We start from the raw sequence: 19,681 nt of genomic DNA, 5'->3' as shown, positions 1-19,681 counted from the left end.
AAGTCTTGGGGCCATCACAAGTGCCAAAGTCCTTTCAGGTGCCTGGATGGGCGTGATGCCTGCCGGCAGTTACCAACAGAACATACTTAGAGATGGAAGTGGCACTGTACCAGGTGATAGTGAAGGAGTCTTCCCGTACAGTTCCTGAATACTTTCATAAGAGACAAATATTTGGATTTGTTCGTTAGGATCTGACCTGCTTACACCTGCTTTGCCTTTTGTTTTTGTTCAGATTACAGCAGCTCCTTTTCTTACCATTTTTGAAAGATGAGTGAACCCTCTGCTTTGGCCCCTAATGTGCACAGCGGGATCAGTGGCAGTGTAGGTTTCTTCTGTCTCTGTGCTGCTGAGGACTGCTGCCATGTGAGCAGCACATCCAGTCCAGTGTCCTTCCTCATCCCGTGCAGCATGGGGGGCCAGGATTTACAAGCAGCACAGCGTGCCAGCATTCTAAAGTAGCTTTATTAACAGTCCTTAGGGATTACCTCTCTACATCCCTCATTTATCTATTAAGTGAATCTTTTAGCAGAAAAAGAGGGCAGGAATTGAGTCTGGTTTCAGTCTGTAACTCAGCATTTATATTTTCTGAATTACTTCCAAGTGAGCTGGCTCCTGATGTCCCCAGCCTTTCTTTTGCCTCACATTGGACACAAAGTCCCTTTGCAGCTCGGCGCTGACTAGTCCAGTTGAACCAGCCTGAGCCCAAGGCATTTGAAAGTAAATCTCTGTTCAGTGCTGTAGGACCTTGTCAGCTGCTCAAGGTTCAGCTTAGTACACAGCAAATAGAAGTATTTCTCCTGTGATACTTGTATTTACTTTCATTTTTAGGTAAGAACTACATTTTCAGCTGTATCACTGGCAACTTTCATTAATGCTCCTTGTTGAACAGTAGCTTTTTCATCTTTGTACTTTACTAACGTTGTAGAATTAAATGGGTTTTTCTGTCTTTTTGATTGTATCCTGATACTCTGTCATGTTTTGATCTCTGTGTAGTGCACATAGACTAGAAACTCCTTGAGGTACAGACTCCTGGGGAAGGAGGGTGTATGAAGGTGTATATTTTCTTTAAAGGATGCCTACTGTGGCAGACCCCCATATACTATGCTACTGTGAAATAGTAGTAATATAATAACTATTTTTATTTTATTTTATTTTATTTTATTTTATTTTATTTTATTTTATTTTATTTTATTTTATTTTATTTTATTTTATTTCTTCCACATTACCTTTGTAATACCTAGAAAACTCAATTTTGTTTAAAGTGTATTGAGAACTCCAGGTAAAGAGCAGGAAATGGCAACCTACAGACACAGCAAATGGCCCGAAGTACTAATACATTTCTGACTTTATACAGCAACTTTTCCTTAATCCGATCACTGGTTAATTTAATCCTGTTTCCTTTGATTGGATCCCCTGGAACCAAATAATTTGTATTGTGTTTTAGTCTGGTATTTCTGATCATTGTCTTTGTTAATTTGATCAGGATTGATTGAAGCAGTCATTGAAAGTAAATCATATAATTAATCAAATGCAGCATTAGAAAAGCAGGCCCTCAGTGAGTCTGTTAGCTTTTACCTCTTGTTTTTCTTCCCCAGTATATGAAGCTTGGACTACTTTTAGAAAAAGATGATGAACTTTTTTATAGCATCCAGAGCTCAGTAGTAGAAAGGGAAAGACATACAGATGTATCTATGTACATATGCTTATTTAATTGTGAATAGAATAGAATAGAATAGAATAGAATAGAATAGAATAGAATAGGAATAGAATAGAATAGAATAGAATAGAATAGAATAGAATAGAATAGAATAGAATAGAAAAGAATTAGTTAAGTCAGAAGGGACCTACAGTTATCATTCAGTCCAACTTCATATCTCCTCTCAAAGCATCTAAATGTCACAAATTCTGTGACCCTTTCTGAGACAGGCGTGTTTGGTGGAAGATCTTGCTTAATGGCTCAACTTTATTGTTAACTCAGTGATTTTAAGAAACTCAGCATGTGATCTATGTTTGAATTTGGCACAGAATCATCACTATAAACCAAAATATGGCTCTGTGCTTTATTCTAATAACATCTGGAAAATCTGGTAGAGCCAGTCAGCCAGTGACTGAAGCTGACAGTCACTCCAAAAACTGTGATATGGGCAGAAAGGAGATTTTGGATTCTCAACAAAGATGACTTTGATTTCCACCTGTTGTGTGCAAAGCATACCTATTGGGGTTTTTTTCAGAGTAGGTGTGTGGTCCCATTTTGCTTCTCTCACTCTGATCAATAGCTGTGACCAAAGTTGGCCATTTTGATCTGCACTGTTAGATATTTATAGATTTGTGTTCTAACTGAACCTTTATTACAACAAACCAAGGCTCGGTTTGTATTCTGGAGGCAAAGGTTGTACAAGAACCGCTTGAACTCTCCTTGCTCTTCTGAAGGCCACAGCAAGTTCAGCAGGGGACAGGCTGCCTCTTCAGGGGTATTACCTGCAGTGACCCCAGGCTGGCCTCCCTGGCAGTCCATCCAGGGGGAATGCAAGGGCACTGTCTGCCCTGCACCCATCCTAGCAGGAATAGCAGCTTCTGATGGACCATGACCTGCAACAGCGGAGGAGGAGAATTAGGAAGATCAGATAACGACTTGCTGTTGTAGGTGAGGTATCCCTACCAAAGGTCATTTAATTTTAGTCTGTCCTTCCCTTCATGGCTTACCGAACTAACCTGTGTTATTTAGTGCTCACAATAAGCCTTTTCTCCCTCTCCCTGTCACCTTGACATTTCTTGAGCGGGAGATTATTTTTAGAGGTGGTTTACTTTGTGTTAACTTCCTGGGAGAAAAGAGAGTGTGAGGTTTTATACTTTTTGTAACATGAATTTTCTTTTAAAGATACATAACAGGGGGTTTTCAAAAACAGAAAAGTCTTTGGCCAAACTTGCATCCTTGCTGGATTTCCTCTTCTTAATTAGTCCAATGGCTCAAATTGGACTAGATGCTTAGAATAATTTAATCTTAAAAGAATAAAAAGTAAAGGAGTGTATATCAATGAAAGAGATGTAAGTAGAGCCTAATCTTGATGGTACCCATTTATCCTTGGATGACAAAGGAGTGTTTAGCATCACAAGTTGCTGTGAACAGAGTAATACTAAAGGATCATCCGATTCACACCCAAAATGAGAATGAGGTATCTGGAAAAAATGTGCGGTGATGTAGCACAATTCTGACAGGTGTACCAGTAATGCTAGACCAAGCTATACCATTATCAGTTTTGCTTTAAATCATGTGGCTGTGGACAGCAAAGTATGTCTAATAGCCATTTGGTAGATTTATATCTTGGGATGCAATGTGTTTGCCATAAATCTTTTAGAAGGATGGTGGTTGAGGCACCTGAGGCAGTCATGCTAGTCCACGAACCCGTTCTGCTGAAAGAAAACAGGAGAACTGGGCAGCTTCCTATTGGTAGCACAGAGATACAGAAACAAAGCAAGCAGGAACGCTTTGATGTAAAACCTACAGAGCAGAAGAATTGAACAAAACAGTTACTGTGTTTCCAGAAAAAACATATATTAGCAGTCTGTTGTAAATCAAATTAAATGTCTACCTCACTGCCTGATCCTGCACTGAAGTTCCTGTGTTAATAAAGCTCTGAATCTGAATGGAAATAGGGTTGTGTCTTGAGACATTCCCAAAAAGCATCTGCCAGTCATGTCTGGTCAGAAGAGCTTGGGGAATGTTTAGGTTCTTTTAGGAACCAGTGGGATATTGATGGGTTTGAGCTGGTTTTGCACAAACTTGTTTGAATCTTCAAGGGCATTTTCATCTGTCCACACAGAGGAAAATGTCTTTATAGCAGAGGAAAAAAGTTTTAATAAGAATCATTGAGATCTGTGATTTTGGGTTAAACGGGAATGCAGTATATTATTGTAGTGTTTTTCACTGTGAAATACATCTGTGTTTCCTCTACACAAAAAAAATTTTAACAAGACCAGAGCAATTACAAGAATACCCAGATTTTCGATGTTATCTTGGATGTAGAAAAAGGGATGGATTATTAAAGCGTATAGTGTCTGAGAGAAATAGCACTCTAATGCCGTTTTTCACATCTTAATTTTAGTGCCTGCATAACTTACCTTTCTAAGATGCTCTTAATTGAACATTTCAATAGAATTTGAATAAAGTCTAATATATCTGGGATTCCTCCTCCACTTCTTAAAATATGATGTGAAATTTATTAGTCTTAATGTACATATCCCAGAGCTAATTGTTCTATCTTGTAAATCAGTTTCTCATCTTTTTTATGGCTTTTACTTTCAGATATAAAAAATTAAATAAATTCTTGATTGAAAAGTCTTTTTTGTTTTGCAGTAGCAAAAGGGGGAGGGGGTCAGCTTTGTAAGTGCAAAAGGATTTTTAGTTCTTTTTTTAATTATTTACAAATGCTGAATTAAAGGACAGCAGAGTTTAAATTATGCATTAAATTAGCATGTTACTGATGGAAGACACTCGAAGAAAGTTGAAATTTTTAATTGCTGTGATCGAAATTCAGCCACAATTTAATAGCTTAATTGGTGTTGGTGAACTTAAGGCAGTGATAAACCCCAACCTATAGGCTTATTTTTCTTTTTGCTGTGAAAGGTAAGCATGCTGTTTCTACAGTACTGTCTGTCCTTTTGTTTGAGAGTTGACTGAGTATACTTTGATCCTTTTTTTAGAAAAAGAATTCTCTGTTCTCCCTTAAAGAAAGCTTCCTGAAACCTGGATCAGATTATGGAAACTAAAGTGAGCACACAAAAGTGCTTGTTAGAAAGTGAAATATATGTGCAAACTAAATGTGCCCTTGATGATAGCCTTATTGATCAAGCCAAGTTAATAAATCACTAATATCACGCAGCACTGTTCAACACTCACAGGCTTATATTGGTTTTCTTTTTTTTTTTCCCCTTTCTTTTTATGTGCCTGCTGTGTAGGCAGAGAACATGCACTTTCCTGCCACGGACTGTGTACTGCAATTGAAATACTGAGTTCAGAGGGCTTGAATGTTGGCATCCAATGCAAGAAAAAGGAACTTTTAGAGCAGTAACTTACTGCTGGGATTGGGGCATTTTGCTTCTTAAGTATTCCTCTCTTTCTGATGCTTCAGGCCCTCATCCAGAATGAAATTTGGGGTCCTGTTTGGATAATTAAAAGAATTCCATGGGAAATTTGGCATGAAAATGCCGTATGGAGTGACTTCTGAGCCTACCAATGGCCAGCATTTGCATTCAAGATAAATGTTTAGTTTTCAAGAAGTCAGCCTTTAGGTTCTTCTTCAGTAGCTTTGCCAGTACATAAGGGTAACATCCTTTGTGCGCCCTTGGGATTCTGGTCTGACAAGCACTTACTCCATTACTGCCCATATTTCCTTAAGCCCTCTGACAAAAAGCACTTATGATGAAGTGGATTTATGTGCCCGTGCCATGGGATGCCTGCAGGATCTCTGAGAGCCCTCTCGCGTTGCGCAGTGCATGTTCTCTGTAGCTGTCGCGTTGTTCCCCGTGCCGCGCGTTTTCTCCTCCGTCGTGAGATGATTTTGCGTTCGTAGCTTTGCTCTGATTTGGGGTTGATCTGCATGCAGACCGTGTTAGTAGAGGAGGTTCTGCTCAGGCTAAAGTGGGGCTTCTGTGCTCGAACCCAGTGTCGTGCGCTGATGTCCCTGGTGTCCTGGAGCAGCAAGTGTCGCAGCCGGGACCTTGGTTCGATACCTCAGCTCCGTTCCCTGATGTTCTCGCTGAGAAATGAAGGCAGCTGGGTGAGTACCTGAGCCTCTGCTGGTGCAATTTGCCAAGACAGAATACAAAGTAGCATTTATGAAGCACTTCTTGTCATTTCATGGTCCTGCATTCATTCCTAGCTAATGATTGGAGCACTGGTGTGAGAGTGGTGGTTGTACTGGGCAGTCAGCCATGAGAAAGAAGTAGACACCACCTGTGGTCAATTCACAACCCTTTTCTATCCCATCTTTCTCTGTTCTTTTCCATAATCTCATTCCTTCTCTTTCCTTCACAAACCTGCAGGTAATGTGGATGTGAGCCTTAGAAAAAGTTGATGAGACAGAAGCAGCTGACCCTTTCCCAGTATGGAGTTATCTTCCATTGCATTGTCAAAGCGAGGGAATTTGAGCTTTCTTATTTATCAGAGTAGCCAAGGCTCGGTCCCAGAAAGTTTGGGTTGATTTTGGTGTTGGGAAGAAGCTGGACATGCTCATACATGTGCCTTCTTATCAGCTCCCAAACTGAGTGGTGAGCTGTGCTCTGCGTGGAGCCAGGATCAGGGCTGGGTAAAGGTGCTGATGCTGTGCTCGTCTGGAACTCCTGTGAATATGTGGAATGCACCTCACTCAAGAGAGAAGCAGCAATATGTTTCATTAGTTCAATAAGTTCAGTGGAATTTAACAAAGTTTAACAGTGGCTTACAAAGGTTAAGTAAGTTTGATGGTGAGGTTCACCTTATTAATTACTGCATGGAAGAAGGGCACAAATGCAACTGAGTTAGAATCAAGGCAGAATGTTTTGCACAGCGACTGGAGATGGAAAATGGTAAGGAAGACTCTCCTGATGAGTCATGAGGTACAACATGGTGGAACTTAGGTGCAGCCAGGTCCAGTCTGAGTCTCAGACAAAGGTCTGTATCTAATGAAAGAAACACAAAGAGTGAGGAAGAGTCTTCTGTTGAGTCACAAAGTTCAGAGTGGACCCACTTGCATTCTAAACTCCTTATAGAGCCTTGGTTAGATCCAATCAAGGTTTCAGACTTGGACAACGGATTACATCTAATGGAATGATCTATAATAAGTTGATAATAATTAATATTGAGTAGCTACATGAATTAGTAATGTTTCATTAGTATTAATTTAGGTTCCTGACATATCAGCCATTGGTTAAAGGTCTTGCTATCTCAAGGAGCCTTCTTAAGAGTTGTCCCAGCTCAAGGAAGGATCACCGCCATGCATCCAGGCTGCCTGGCCAGAAGAGCTCAAGAAGGCTCACTTAGGCTGTCAATTTTCTGGAATTAAGCCGGTTGGGTTATAGTCCAATTGCATGTGATGGAAAAGGTATGCATGTCTCTTCTTGTATCAACAAATTTCTTTGCTCCTTGATTAATGAGTCTTGGAAAAGCCACCAGCTATTCATGTGTTAATCGCACGATCAGTGTTCCAAGCTCATGTGCATTGATGCTCACTGTGTCACTGTTTCCTTAATGGTTTTTCAGAGAACAAGTTCACACTAGAGAAGTTCTTGGCCTGGACACGGATCAGACCTTTACTTCCTTTGCAACCTCTACCAAACTACCCCAGTTTGGTCAAGGGGTGGAATGCATGCATCACAGGGATGTGGGCCCGCTGCACTCATGGGTTTCTCCATGCCTGTATCATTAACCTTGAGGTGGGGAGTGTTTTTAAATCTGCTGCAAAGTGAGGACTTTACCCCACTGCTGAGCCATGTGTCTCTGGTCTGTGCATGGTACTCCGGAGCTCACCCTGACTGGTGGCTCCTCGCTGGATGGTGTTTAAGGAGTCTAAGTATTGAATTATTCTGTCTGCTCAAGAGGGAACTTAGACTTCTTTTGTCTTTTATGCAGGGTAGTAACATTTTTCCTATGAGTTAACTGTATTACTCTCTTTCTTGCGGCTCCCACATTAGTTTTGGGAAGAGAAAAACAACGCTGTGTCATCACAGAATTGCCTGGTGATGGGAACTGTAAGGTAGATGAGTTCTTTTCTCCACCCATGAGCAAGTCCTTGAATGAGGTTTTACTGCAGGGCTGTTCTTTCTGTTCCTCTTATATGCTGGCCTGTCAATATCTCTTAGGTTTTTAATATGTTACAGTACATTCATCTCTTAAAACAACAGTTTAATTTCTGTAGCCCAGCCACACAGCCAGTGCTAGGGAGATATTGCTGTCATCAGTGCATCTTTAAAAGCTCTGCTTCCATCCTTAAGAGCTACTTTGGCCATGGACTAAACTCAGAAATATACTTGGGTCCTGTCCAGCACCGTGTAGGAATTTGCTCCATATAAAGATTTATCCCTGTATGGTCAGATTTTACATGCACACCTACAAATAATACCTGATTCATGCAATATTTAACAGTGTGAACTACAAATTAGACCATAAACTCTTTGGTGCAGAGACCACTGAACTTTTTAGTGCTTCAGACACATTCAGACTTCAAACCCAACCAGGGCCACCAGTCATTACCAGTTAGAGGCATAGAGAACAGCTTTAAAAGGAATTCCCTCATTAAACTGAAGTTGCTTTTACCCATGACAGGCCATAAAACCTGAATCTGTGGGAGGGAATGTTTGCCTCTGTGCATGCATGCTCCTCAACCTTTTTATTTTCAATGGGAAGAAAAATAGACTGGGTTGCATATTGGATACGTTACCTTGGTATTAAGCTGCCATTCCCAATCTTTTTTGGAAAATTGGAACAGAGATTCGCTACTTCTCATCCATCACTTCAAATGAATGCCTTATTAAAACACTTTTGATTGCTGGGAATCACAAATAGTATCTCTCTTTCCAGATTTAGTTTGTTTTTGCTCACGAAACTGTTAGAATAGGACTTAACACACTGAGCCATAGCAGGATGTATGTCAGTGGTTCCACAAGCTCTGGGGAATTTGCTAAAATGTGTTTGTAAGTCCTTTCCAGGAGGTGCTTGGTGGTGTTGAACCTGGGGAAGATTCTACTGGAATTTTTGTTGTTGGATTTTTGTGTTTATTATGTTGAGTTCTTTAAGTCCACTAGCATACTCTTTGATGCTCTTAGTAGTACAATAGATTTTATGTTTCTACTGATGTAAAAAAGGTCTTACTAGACATTTAGATCTTATTTCATTACAGATTTGTAAAGCTTAGGGCTTAAAGTCAGACTTAGTTGTAGCTATGCTTCCTCAACACCTAAGAGTAGCCATATACAGCCATGATGCTATATAGACCAAATCACTAATTCCCAATCTTTAACATCATCTGATGGCTGTGAACTCATGAACTTTCTTGTAGATATTCTGAAAAGCCTCATGAATCTGAAGGTTTTAATGTTTTAATATAATAAGGTTCAGTCGACCAGCTGTACAACAATTACTGTTGCCTATGGGCCATGGTTTATGACTGCTTGAGCTGCAAAAAATTGACAGTCTGGCAACTTGTCTGTGTTAGTCTCATGTAATTCCAGAATTGTTCTGTCTTGCTCTCTTCTGCTTGTACATCTGTATTGCAGTTTATTTCCTTAAAACTGGGAGACTGCTCCCTTCTGGAGTTCAAAGTGGCAGGTGGTGAAATGCAGACTTCAGCTGAACGTTTTTATTGGTTCTTAATGGTGGCTTCAACTAAAGAGGGAAAAAAATCCTGAGATTTTATTTTGGGGTACTCTATCCATGACAAAGAGCACAAACTGAACATTTTACAGGTGCTAGAAAGATGCTGATGATTCCTTAAGTAGTCTTTGTAGTCTGCCAGGAATTTCAGGCAATTAACTAGCCAATGCTGCTGTTGACTAGCCAGGTTTTAACAGACCTTTTAGAAACCTTTTGGTCGTTTCATGTAAATAGACTTTTGGCAGAGATGTATACCCAGTAGATTTTGTAATGCATTTCCTTTTTTCATGTGTTCCATGTTTAATTCAAACAAGCATCTGACATGAAAGCTAAAGATAAAAGTGTAACATAGTACAATTAGTTTCTGTGAAGTCTGTGGATCACTAATGGAACACAGCTCTTCCCCCTGCACAACTAGCATAATACAGGCCATTTTTTGGTCATTTGTGTTGTACATTAAAAGCATCAAATAGAGCACTGTCGTGGGCCTGAGCGAATGGACAGAAAGTTCCTTTGTTTGATAACGCTGGAAATAATTTCACTTTCCAGAGACGCAAATGGGTAATTGCTGCAATCAGATCAGAGACATACAGCACTTGTAATGTAACCCTTCATGTATTAAGAAAAATAAAGCAGAAATTAGATCAGAGACCAGAAGTATGTATACATTTTAAAAGGAAGTTCAGTGAGCTGTTCCTCTCTTTCCACCGCCATTACTGTCTGTGTTTCATGGATGTGTGTTGTGATTTCATACCAACTGATCTCTGGCACTTTCTGATCAAACGAACACAAGTTCAGGAGTGCAGTTTGAAAGCAACTTACTGGATTTGTATGTTTAAATCCACTGAGCCTCTAAGAAGCAGGATTTGTGAGCATGTTTAATAAAATAAAATCGGTCATATAGTGAAAGTGAAGGAGAAGCATTTATTGATGGCAAACCTGATAACCTCCTTCCTCTTTTTTAATGCTCAAAGTATGGAATTTAGATCTAGTTTTGGCTGCAGACTTTACCACTTTCACATGTGTTGTCTGGTGTGGTGCTCTAGGGTTTTTGGAAAACAAGTTCCAAAATAAGCAACTGGATCTTTTGTAGGATTTAGCAGAACTGTACTTCCTTCTTACCCATTCTGGACAAAACATACGGGTTCTTTTAAAATTGTCGCATGTGTGTCATTCTGTATTATTTAAGGTAGAGGAAATTTTTTTTTCTTATTTTGTATCAACACAGTTTTAAAGCAGCTTGGGAATGTAACAAAGTTAAACAAGATGCTGCCTGTCTTGACAATGCCTCACAATAATGACAGCTGTATATTTCAAACCCACTGGTAAGACCCAGTTGATACAACAAAGAAATGCAACACACCAATGCCACACGTGGAGCACACAGGGTGTGATTTGAGTCATGAATCCTCCTTTTGGTTTCTAAAAATGTCCATTTCTCTATAGTGCATGTACATTTTTTAAAGCTTTGCTTTGGAATAAATATTGGTATTTCTGGGGGGCGTGTTTTAGTTGATATATAGGCAGAGAATGGTGGTGGGTTTTTTATTTATTTATGTATATATTCATTTATTTATTTATTTTTCTACTGCAGAGTGCTTTGGCTGCTGTTAAACAGTTTAGCTAGACCCAAAGGGATACTGCTAAAATGAACTGGTAAACCACCAGCAGTGTTATATCCTCTTGTGTCAAAGACCTTGTACAATGTAAAAGCTAAATGTATTCATATTAATCATTTTCTCAGGACAATTTATAAATAGAAAGCATTTCAAAACCGAGACTTATTTCTTCCCCTCCTGCCCTTTCTTCACCATGAATAGACCAGAGCTCTTAAAGCTCTTGACTGTCTGCATGTCCTCTCTTTATGTCTTTTCTGACTCATTTTTATTTCAATTGCAAAAGTTATCGAGGTAGTCAGAATGGTGGAGACAGAAGTAAATGTGAATCTAAAACCAGATTATCATTGTCCTTGGTGCAAATAAAATAGAAAAAAAATCCAGAGAAATTACATTAAAAAACCAAAAAACATAACCCCTAAATGATGGAAAATAATAAATTCATGAGTTTTGGAAATTTAAAAAACAATTTCAGGAAAATATATATTAAAATCACATTTCCCTGTGAACCTCTGCATTTAACAAAGTATAGCATGTCTAGTGGGGGAAATAATCCCATTGTGGCTTCTGGGAGCAAAGAGGGCAGCACAGCAAAACCTTGGTCGTCTATTGAGGTTTGCACACACAACTCCTGAGTCCAGGAGCCCGCAGAGGATAAAGCTCAGGTAGAAAAGGGAGTGGGTGTCAGGAGAGATCAGAGGCTCTTGGGTGAAGGGGGGAACACTGGAGCAGGGCAGGTGCTTGTGGGGGTGCTGGTGGGGAAGGAGGGCGGGCAGGAGGAAGCAGGTGCCTCTGGTGGGTTTGCAGAGAGGAGGAATGACAGATTGGCTTGGGGAAGGTGTGCATGTATTTGCAGAGGGCATAAATGGGTTTGCTAATAACTTCCTTTCATGGGTTGATTGAGGTACTGGTGATGGGTGAACAGGCTGCTGGTGTTGACAGAGATTTCATTGGTACAGTGTGACCCAGGGCATTTATGGAGCTGCTGTACCCCCATCTCTGAGCTAAATTACTTCCCAGATGCGAGGCAAACAAGCAATCACTCAGACTGGTCTCCTGTTCTTTATGGCTTCACTCCTCAATACTCATTCAGCAATAGGCAGCTGGTTCCGTTTGCTTGGTTTAGAGGTTCTGACACCAGTAAAAACAAAACAAAACAAAAAACTTTTAATCTTCCAGCAATGAAATACACAGCAGACTTAAATAAATGAGACCTGTTGGAGCACCCTTGTTTTCTAGAAGCCTTTTCTTCAGCAAAGGCGTGATTGTTTGGGAAGGCCCCCTGAAATTGCAGCAGGGGTCTGGTGTAGCATTTAAATCCATGTGATAGTTTCTTCATCAAGAGATCTCTTTCAGATCATGTCTGCTTTGATGATTATTCAACCCAAATCCTTCCCCTCCTTTACAGTTATTTTAACCTCTCTGAAGACCTGCCAACATACTCACTTTAGCAGCCAGTGACGTTATGCTTTTTTTTATTGGCATTCAATTTCAAGGGTTGATAGACAGTAAATGCGAAGACTTCTCTTTACTGTTCTACAGTAATTTGTCCTACAGTTGTAAATAAGTCTCTCTTGTTCTACCTCCTGCTAAACAAAACTCGCTATTTTTGGAAGAAATTGAGCAAACAGAAGATTGTTCCATTTTATGTAGCTGCCACTGAGTAGATATTACCATATCTGGGTTGTTGTTTGTTGGGGTTTTTTTTATTTTTATGGCAAATGAAGTGACTTATTTCTGAAAATACTAGTTTGTTGTGGATTTTTTAAGGTAGATCTATTAAATTTCCAGAAGCAATTTTTTTTCAAATATATTGTATTTCCATACAGACATCTCATGCAAGCCAGGAGGACAATCACAGAATCACAAAATCACAGAATTGTTGGAGATCATGTAGTCCAACCCCCAAATGAATGATATTTAAAGATCTTAGGATATCCTCTTGGACTGTAACAAACAAGCAAGCTACTAGTTATGAGGAACCATAATTAATCCCAATAGTCAAAACATTTTTATTCTGTATTTTTCTTTCTCTCTGGTAGACACCTTGCATTTCCAAGACTGAAAATCAGCCTCAAGGACTTGCAACAAGCGTCAGGTGGGGACAGACACCCATCAATCAGTCCACGCCCTGGGACACTGATGAGCCTCCATCTAAACAGATGAGGGAGAATGAAAACCCAGGTATGTCTCTAATCTTATTTGTAATTCTACCAGGGAAAATCGTTCAAAGCAAATTCAATGCACTATCTCCATTTACCTCTGTAAATTAGACTTCATTGTGAGCCCTTTCTTTATTCTTTAGCAGGGGTTTTCCCTCATTGTAAAGACCCCTCAAGTTTCTTCTGTGCTGGGGCTGATACAAATGTATTAAGATGCTGCAAGTTCATTAGAGTGGGTTTTTTTTAATCCTTTTCTGCCTTCACTGGAGGGAAAGGCGCTCTGTAATACTTTAGGACTTCTTTTATGTCCAGAACTACCTGAAATGATTTCCAGCTTCCAGACACATATCATACATTGTGCTACTATGCCAGACGCCTAATTACAATGTCTTTGTAGTGGCTGGAGCACCATTATTATACACACAGAGTGTTTGTCAGGGAGCCGTGAAAGCACAGCAGGGAAAGAGGTTAATTTTCTTGGAAGCGTGTGCTTAAGCTGCATAAAGTGCAAAATACATAAAACCGCAAACATGCCGCATGTCACCTGATGAGTATTTTAACAATTGTGCTCATATCGCTGCAGCAATTTTACGCACTTACTGCTTGGGAAGGGCTCCAGATCCCAAACTGCATTAGGTGTAGTGCAGCAGGGCGTGTCGGTGCTGTCCACGAGTGCGGGAGGGGTAGGATGAGGGTGTTGATGTCTGTTCTCCCCCATGCCGAGCCCACCGTCATTGCCGGCCTTCCTTCGTGCCGCAGGTGCAGCGCCCTGGGTCACCACGGTGGCAGCGGGCAGCCAGCCCGCCCTCATCACGCACTCCTATGGGATGACACAGCCACCCACCTTCAGCCCGGCCGCCAACGTCCAGGCCCCCGTCATCGGCGTCACACCCTCCCTCCCGCCGCACGTCACCCCCCAGCTCCCGCTGATGCCGGGCCACTACCAGCTCCAGCCGCAGCCCTCCCAGCCCCTCAGCAACATGGTGGTCAACCTCCAGAGCCAGCCATTGTACACCAACAGCCAGCCCCTCAGCATGCCCTCCATGAGCGGCGTGGGCCCAGTGGCCCACCCAGGCCCCGGCGCGGTGGGCAATGGCCACCTGGCCTGCCCCATGCTGCCGCCGCCGCCGCCGGCCCTGCCCTCGGCCGCCCTGCCCAGCAACGCGCCCACCACCAACGGGCAGGCGGCCGCCCCGCTGCCCCCCAACGCGGCCGCGGCGGGCGGCCCGGACAACACCAACGGGGTGCAGATGCTGCGGACGATCGGCGTGGGGAAGTACGAGTTCACGGACCCCTGGCACCCCAAAGGTAAGGCGGGCCAGCTTGGCCCCCTCAGGCGCGCAGCGGGGGCGGGCGGCGGCCGACCCTCGGCGTCCCGGCCGCTCTCTGTGGGCCCGCCGGCTACGGCGGCTGCCTACGCGCTTTTCTAAAATGCAGAGCTTCTGTGAGTTACTGACGACAAAAAGCAACATGTTAGCAGGAGGTACGACAGGCTGTGGGCGAAAAGCAGTGAAAAACAGCTTTCAGGCCCATCAGATAAGCTGGTGTTCCCAAGGGTAAAGCAGCCATCATCCCATGCCTCTCCCTGTGAAAGACACCCCATGTTATGTTTCCATCCAACCACTGTTCTCCTGGCTGCAGTTGTGCATCTGCCACAACAACCTCCTTGTCCAGCCCTTGTCTTCTCCCCACTCTGGTAGGAGCTCAGGCCAAATATAAGTCAAAGCTGACTGCAGCTCAACAGCCCAACATGTTCAGCGTTAAGGGGAAAACTCTTCATTACCATCTTCACTGGGCTCAAATGCTGCAAAACACATGACTGAATAGTCATGAGCGTTCTGACCTTTTCTGAGGAGTACTTTGTAAATGAGCCCCTCTACCAGGTCACAGTGGAGTGTTATTTCCGAGTGTCTTACCCCAGACACTTCAAAACTACCAATGCTCTCTGTGTTACAAGTTTCTAATTGCATTTGGAGAGTTTTCCCTTCCTCCCTTACGAATCACGATTGGGCCACGTGTTCAGGTGAAGCAAAATGGAGCTTCCAAAAATATTAATGCAGACCTATCAGCAAAATCAATTAAATTGATTTTGTAAAAAAACAGCACCTTCATTAAGTCTGTGATATTTTATGTATGCATTTCTATTCAGACACAATCCATGTGTAAATTATTTATTTGCCACAAGCTATTAAGTTCTGTTGTGTAGCTCTGAATTAAAGACAAGGAATCTCTATTAAAAATGATTGGTCCAATAACTCTTCCTGCTCTTTACATAAATTGTACTTTGGTATGTGTAAACCCTTACCAAAGTTCCCTTGAAAAGGAGCTCAGATAGAATCTCAGCAGTACTTTTGTAAAACCAGATATTCAGATTGCTTTTAAGTTTCCAACTCTAAACCTCTATGGTGAGGGCTTTTGCTGGATAATGAGCCTCTGAATTTTTATTTGAGCTCTCTAGATGGGCCTTAAACGACACTGGCCCAGTTGGATAGCCAAAAATTAACCAACAATTATAAGGGTATTGTTAGTTCTTTCCCTTTAAAAAAGAAGAAAAAAGCCCAAAGTCCACAAAAGCAATTTGTCAAGTCATGATTATATGTTACAAACCATTGATTTTGTAGAAGGAGAAAGAAAGGGGGAGAGATTTATACTCTATCCTGGTAGACTGAGTTCTGCTGGATGTCTCTCTCCTCCATAGGAACTATTTGTCTTCTAAGAAACATCATATCCACTTTCCATAGCCACCTATCCCAATTTTCTGCACTGGGTACTCAGATGCATGATCAAATTAACGCAATTTAAGGGATTACTTGGTGTCACTGGAGACATGTGCAAATATACAATACAAGGGAAAACACATAAGCTTAAACCACTTTCAGGGCAGTAATTTGATCACATATCTGAGCCCTAGTGACACTAACCTAGTGAGACAAATGAGCATGCCAGTGACTGCACACTAGAGGTTAGGAATACTCCTAAATGCCTTGCATGCTTAGGGCCAGCAGCATGAGCTGTTATTTACTCTTCCTCCATCAATTAACCTTCAGCAGATCTCTGGCTAGCAGATGAAGTAAACTTCAAATCAAAGCTTAAGTAAAAAGATCGTAAAATATTTAATCAGTCTTTAATATTTGATTTACAAATTCTTAGTCAGCCTTTTTGCTTAACCTGCTGTAAACCCCGGTCTGGCCTAATAGTCCAAGTGCCCCAGAGACCAGTCAGCCTAGGAGATGTTCATTAAGGTGCAGAGCAGAGTTCCTCACTGGAGGATACCAAGCATGCCAGACCTAGATCTGCTCCTGTATTTGGAAATTCCTGTACTTAGGAGAAGGATCAGAAGGAGAATACTAAAACAAGCAGTATTTCTGATCCATGGTAATTGCTGACACATTACCCATACTGTACCTCACAAACTGCAGGCTAGACAACTGTTTTTTCCAGGGATTGGAGAGCTTCTCTGTGACCACCAGCTATTGAGTTATTCCCATAGTGGTTAAAAGCAAACAAACAGAACAGAATGAAGCATGCATATACAAATGTCTCATAAGCAGGACCTATTTTATAGAGATAAAGTAATCCCTTCCTCTGTTTCCAACCTAGAAAGCCCTTACATCTAAAGCTGTAATTCTTCATGACACACCTGAAGTCAGAGAAGATATATGTTGGATTTGTTTGTGTTGAGTGAGAGAGAAACAATCAGGAAAGAGGAGACAACTGGGTGCTGAACCAGACCTTAAAATCTCACTAGAATAAGATTCTTAATATAAGCTCCAGGAGTTTCAATGTGGCTTGATTATCCAATTATTTTATGTTTTAGTTTCTGCCCTCAGGGATTTCAGTCTCGAAAGACTGACTGATTTCACAGTCTTACATGGTAGATACCTTTCTCTCCAATAATGAATGGAAACTAGGAGACAGTATTAAGCTGTTCAAATATACAAGTTCAAACTAGTTCCCTACAAGTTTCATTTAAATATTCTCTCTCTTTCTTGGGGAACCTTGGCCAGTATTATAATAAGGGCCACTGCTAATGGCCTTGAGATCTATCTCATTATCCTGTGGAACTCTGAATTATTATTTCACTTGACAATCCAGTCTTGTCCAGGTTTGAATAATTGCCCAACTATCCCTTAAGTGAAAGAACAGTTCTTTCTGGTTAATATGATAGGGTTTCTTATATTTTTAGATTTTCTTAGGGAGCTGATTTGAAACATCATGTTTTATTTCCCATATTTATCTTTCCTTTGGCTGTGTATGTGTATGGGCCATTTTATACTGTGTTCATGCAGAACTAGATTTCTTCCTCAGCTGTTTCTAAATACACATAAACAAATAAGTTGCCAAAAGTTAAATGCACTGCTGTCTTATTTGCAATAGGTCAAGAGATCTCATGTGATTGAAAGAGTCATTTCCATGGCTTTGCAAAAAATGCATTTTGATAACAAGAACCATGATATAAAATAGATATGTCATTCTCCAGTGTTACAACTATTTTTTACCTAATTCCATTGAAACTATTTGTAAGAGAAATTGTGCATGGATTAGAGAATCATCTTGGTCAGAATAGGTTATGCTCTTTAAACAGGAGTTAAAGTTAACTACATGATCTATTTACTTAGTGAATTTATAAAGTTGTTACATTACAAGAGAAATAAAATTTCAAAAGAATTATTGCTTTTAGCAATGTATGAAGAACTGTAGAGCTGCCTTGTGAAATGCATGGGGTCTTTTACCATACACAACGAACAGGAGTTTTGGGAGGCGTCTGCTTTGACCTGTAGTTTCCCTTTGGAAAGGATTAATGCCAAATACTCATAGCTGACTTCAAAAGCCATGACACCTTAACACAGGTATGTAACCAACTATTTTAGGACAGAACCAGCCCTTGTTTTCCATCCATGTCCTAAATCTTGCTCTATAAGCTAAAGTTCCAGAGCAATTGATACAGCAGAATATTCAGAAACATAAAGATGTTAATTGTAAATGTATTCGGTGAAAATCCACTGAAGTTCTCATTGCCAAATTTTTACGTGGCTTCTTCAGAAAATACAGAGTTGCAAAGAATATTCAAACAGATTTTCAGGATCTTTAGGCTATGTGATGTGGCCAGCACAAATTGTCACTAGTACAATGTGCCTGCAGGGAAGAGAGAAAATCATCCCTTCAATTTCTGACACAAGGTACCAGTGTCCTGTGCTATGGCACAGTGGCAGAGACCAATGTAAATGTGCCTGCCAATCCAGCTGAGCTAAACAGAGAGGAATTAATCAGTCTGATGAAGGACTGGAAGAGATTGGTTTCCTTGCAGAAACTGAGTAGCTGAGATGCAGTCCTTGTCTGTCTCCTGGAGCAACATGCTTCCTGATAGACATGCCTTGTAAATCCAAAACTGAGCCCTTGGTGGATACCTATGATATCATGTAGAACATAAACATTCCAGCTGGGGCTCTGAGATCTATTACACATTTGGAAATACACTACCTTCATACATTTGATATACTTTGAAGCATAGTTTCTAACACAAAAAAATGAGGAAAATACAGGACTTTATTGCACTACTTACTCCTGCAGTGTAAAATTAACCATGGACATCATGGGGTTTAATTTGTGGATGTTAATGGAAAATACTGATGTTCGTTTCCATAGTATTTGTGTTCTATAATTCTTTGGTTTGCAGTCCTTAACTAGTGGGAAAAGAAAGCAGATGCTAATTAGTGTTCAGAGTGTAATGACTGTAGAAACATAACAGTATCAGAAATAAAATCTGAATGTTAATCCTTGTAACACTAATTTCTTAACACTTCATTTTCAAGCATCAGCAAATAGCATGAACTAAACAATAACAAAACTACAAAGGAATACTGTTGCATCATCACTTATTGATTGCACCTTTCACACTTGACTTTATTGCATTGGAATTCTCATTAGGCCTCAGACAATATTTACTTTCCTTAATCATGAATAGTAACAAGGCAGAGTACAACATTTTGTCAATAACTGTCAACTTTTTCTTCAGAAAAGGCTGAATTTTCAAAGGGATTTCAGCTTGACCTGCATTTCTGTGAGTGGACCTACTTCCAGACATGAATGCTGGGGGGTGGAGAGTGTTTAAATTCTTCACGTAACCTAGCATTTGTTATTCTAGTAACAGTACTTAAAGGATATTGTGTGATAAACACTCTAGAAAGATTCTTTTCCATTCTCTGCCTTGCACCAGAATACATGGCCTGTGTAACCTTAGGAAAACCTCCCTTTTGTCTAGAAAGGTAGAGAGATAGAGTATTAAAATTATAGGTATAAAATTATATATAAAATTCTATGGGGGGCATGTGTATGTGTATATACATATATATGGATATGTATCCACATAGTTGTAGGGAAGGAAATCTACAATCTACTGCATTCTCTCCAATTGTTTGTAGCAGAGTTAGGTTAGCATGGAAGTGTTAGCATTGTGCATGTCTCTTACTGTGTTTTCCTTAGAACAGTGGTGATTTCCTGGGATGGCCTAAATGGTACCAAGGCACTGATGAGTAGTGGTCATTTGTAAGCTCAGC

The 19,681-nt window shown here is 40.7% G+C and overlaps 1 protein-coding gene across 3 annotated transcripts in view; it reads left to right on the top strand.

Moving 5' to 3' along the window:
* The window catches only part of KLHL29 (kelch like family member 29), a 395,034-nt gene that overhangs the window by 244,845 nt on the left and 130,508 nt on the right, over nucleotides 1–19,681 (top strand). For 2 of the 3 annotated variants that reach the window (XM_058019805.1, XM_058019806.1), the window contains exons 4-6: nucleotides 5,664–5,777; nucleotides 13,005–13,146; nucleotides 13,884–14,432. In XM_058019805.1, the coding sequence (XP_057875788.1) occupies nucleotides 5,664–5,777; nucleotides 13,005–13,146; nucleotides 13,884–14,432 (805 nt within the window). The remainder of the gene's footprint in view (nucleotides 1–5,663; nucleotides 5,778–13,004; nucleotides 13,147–13,883; nucleotides 14,433–19,681) is intronic. The other variant, XM_058019807.1, reaches the window with a different exon arrangement.

This window comes from Melospiza georgiana, chromosome 3, assembly GCF_028018845.1.
Source record: "Melospiza georgiana isolate bMelGeo1 chromosome 3, bMelGeo1.pri, whole genome shotgun sequence".
NCBI classification, from domain to species: Eukaryota; Metazoa; Chordata; class Aves; order Passeriformes; family Passerellidae; genus Melospiza; species Melospiza georgiana.
This window is presented reverse-complemented; position numbering and strand designations above follow the sequence as displayed.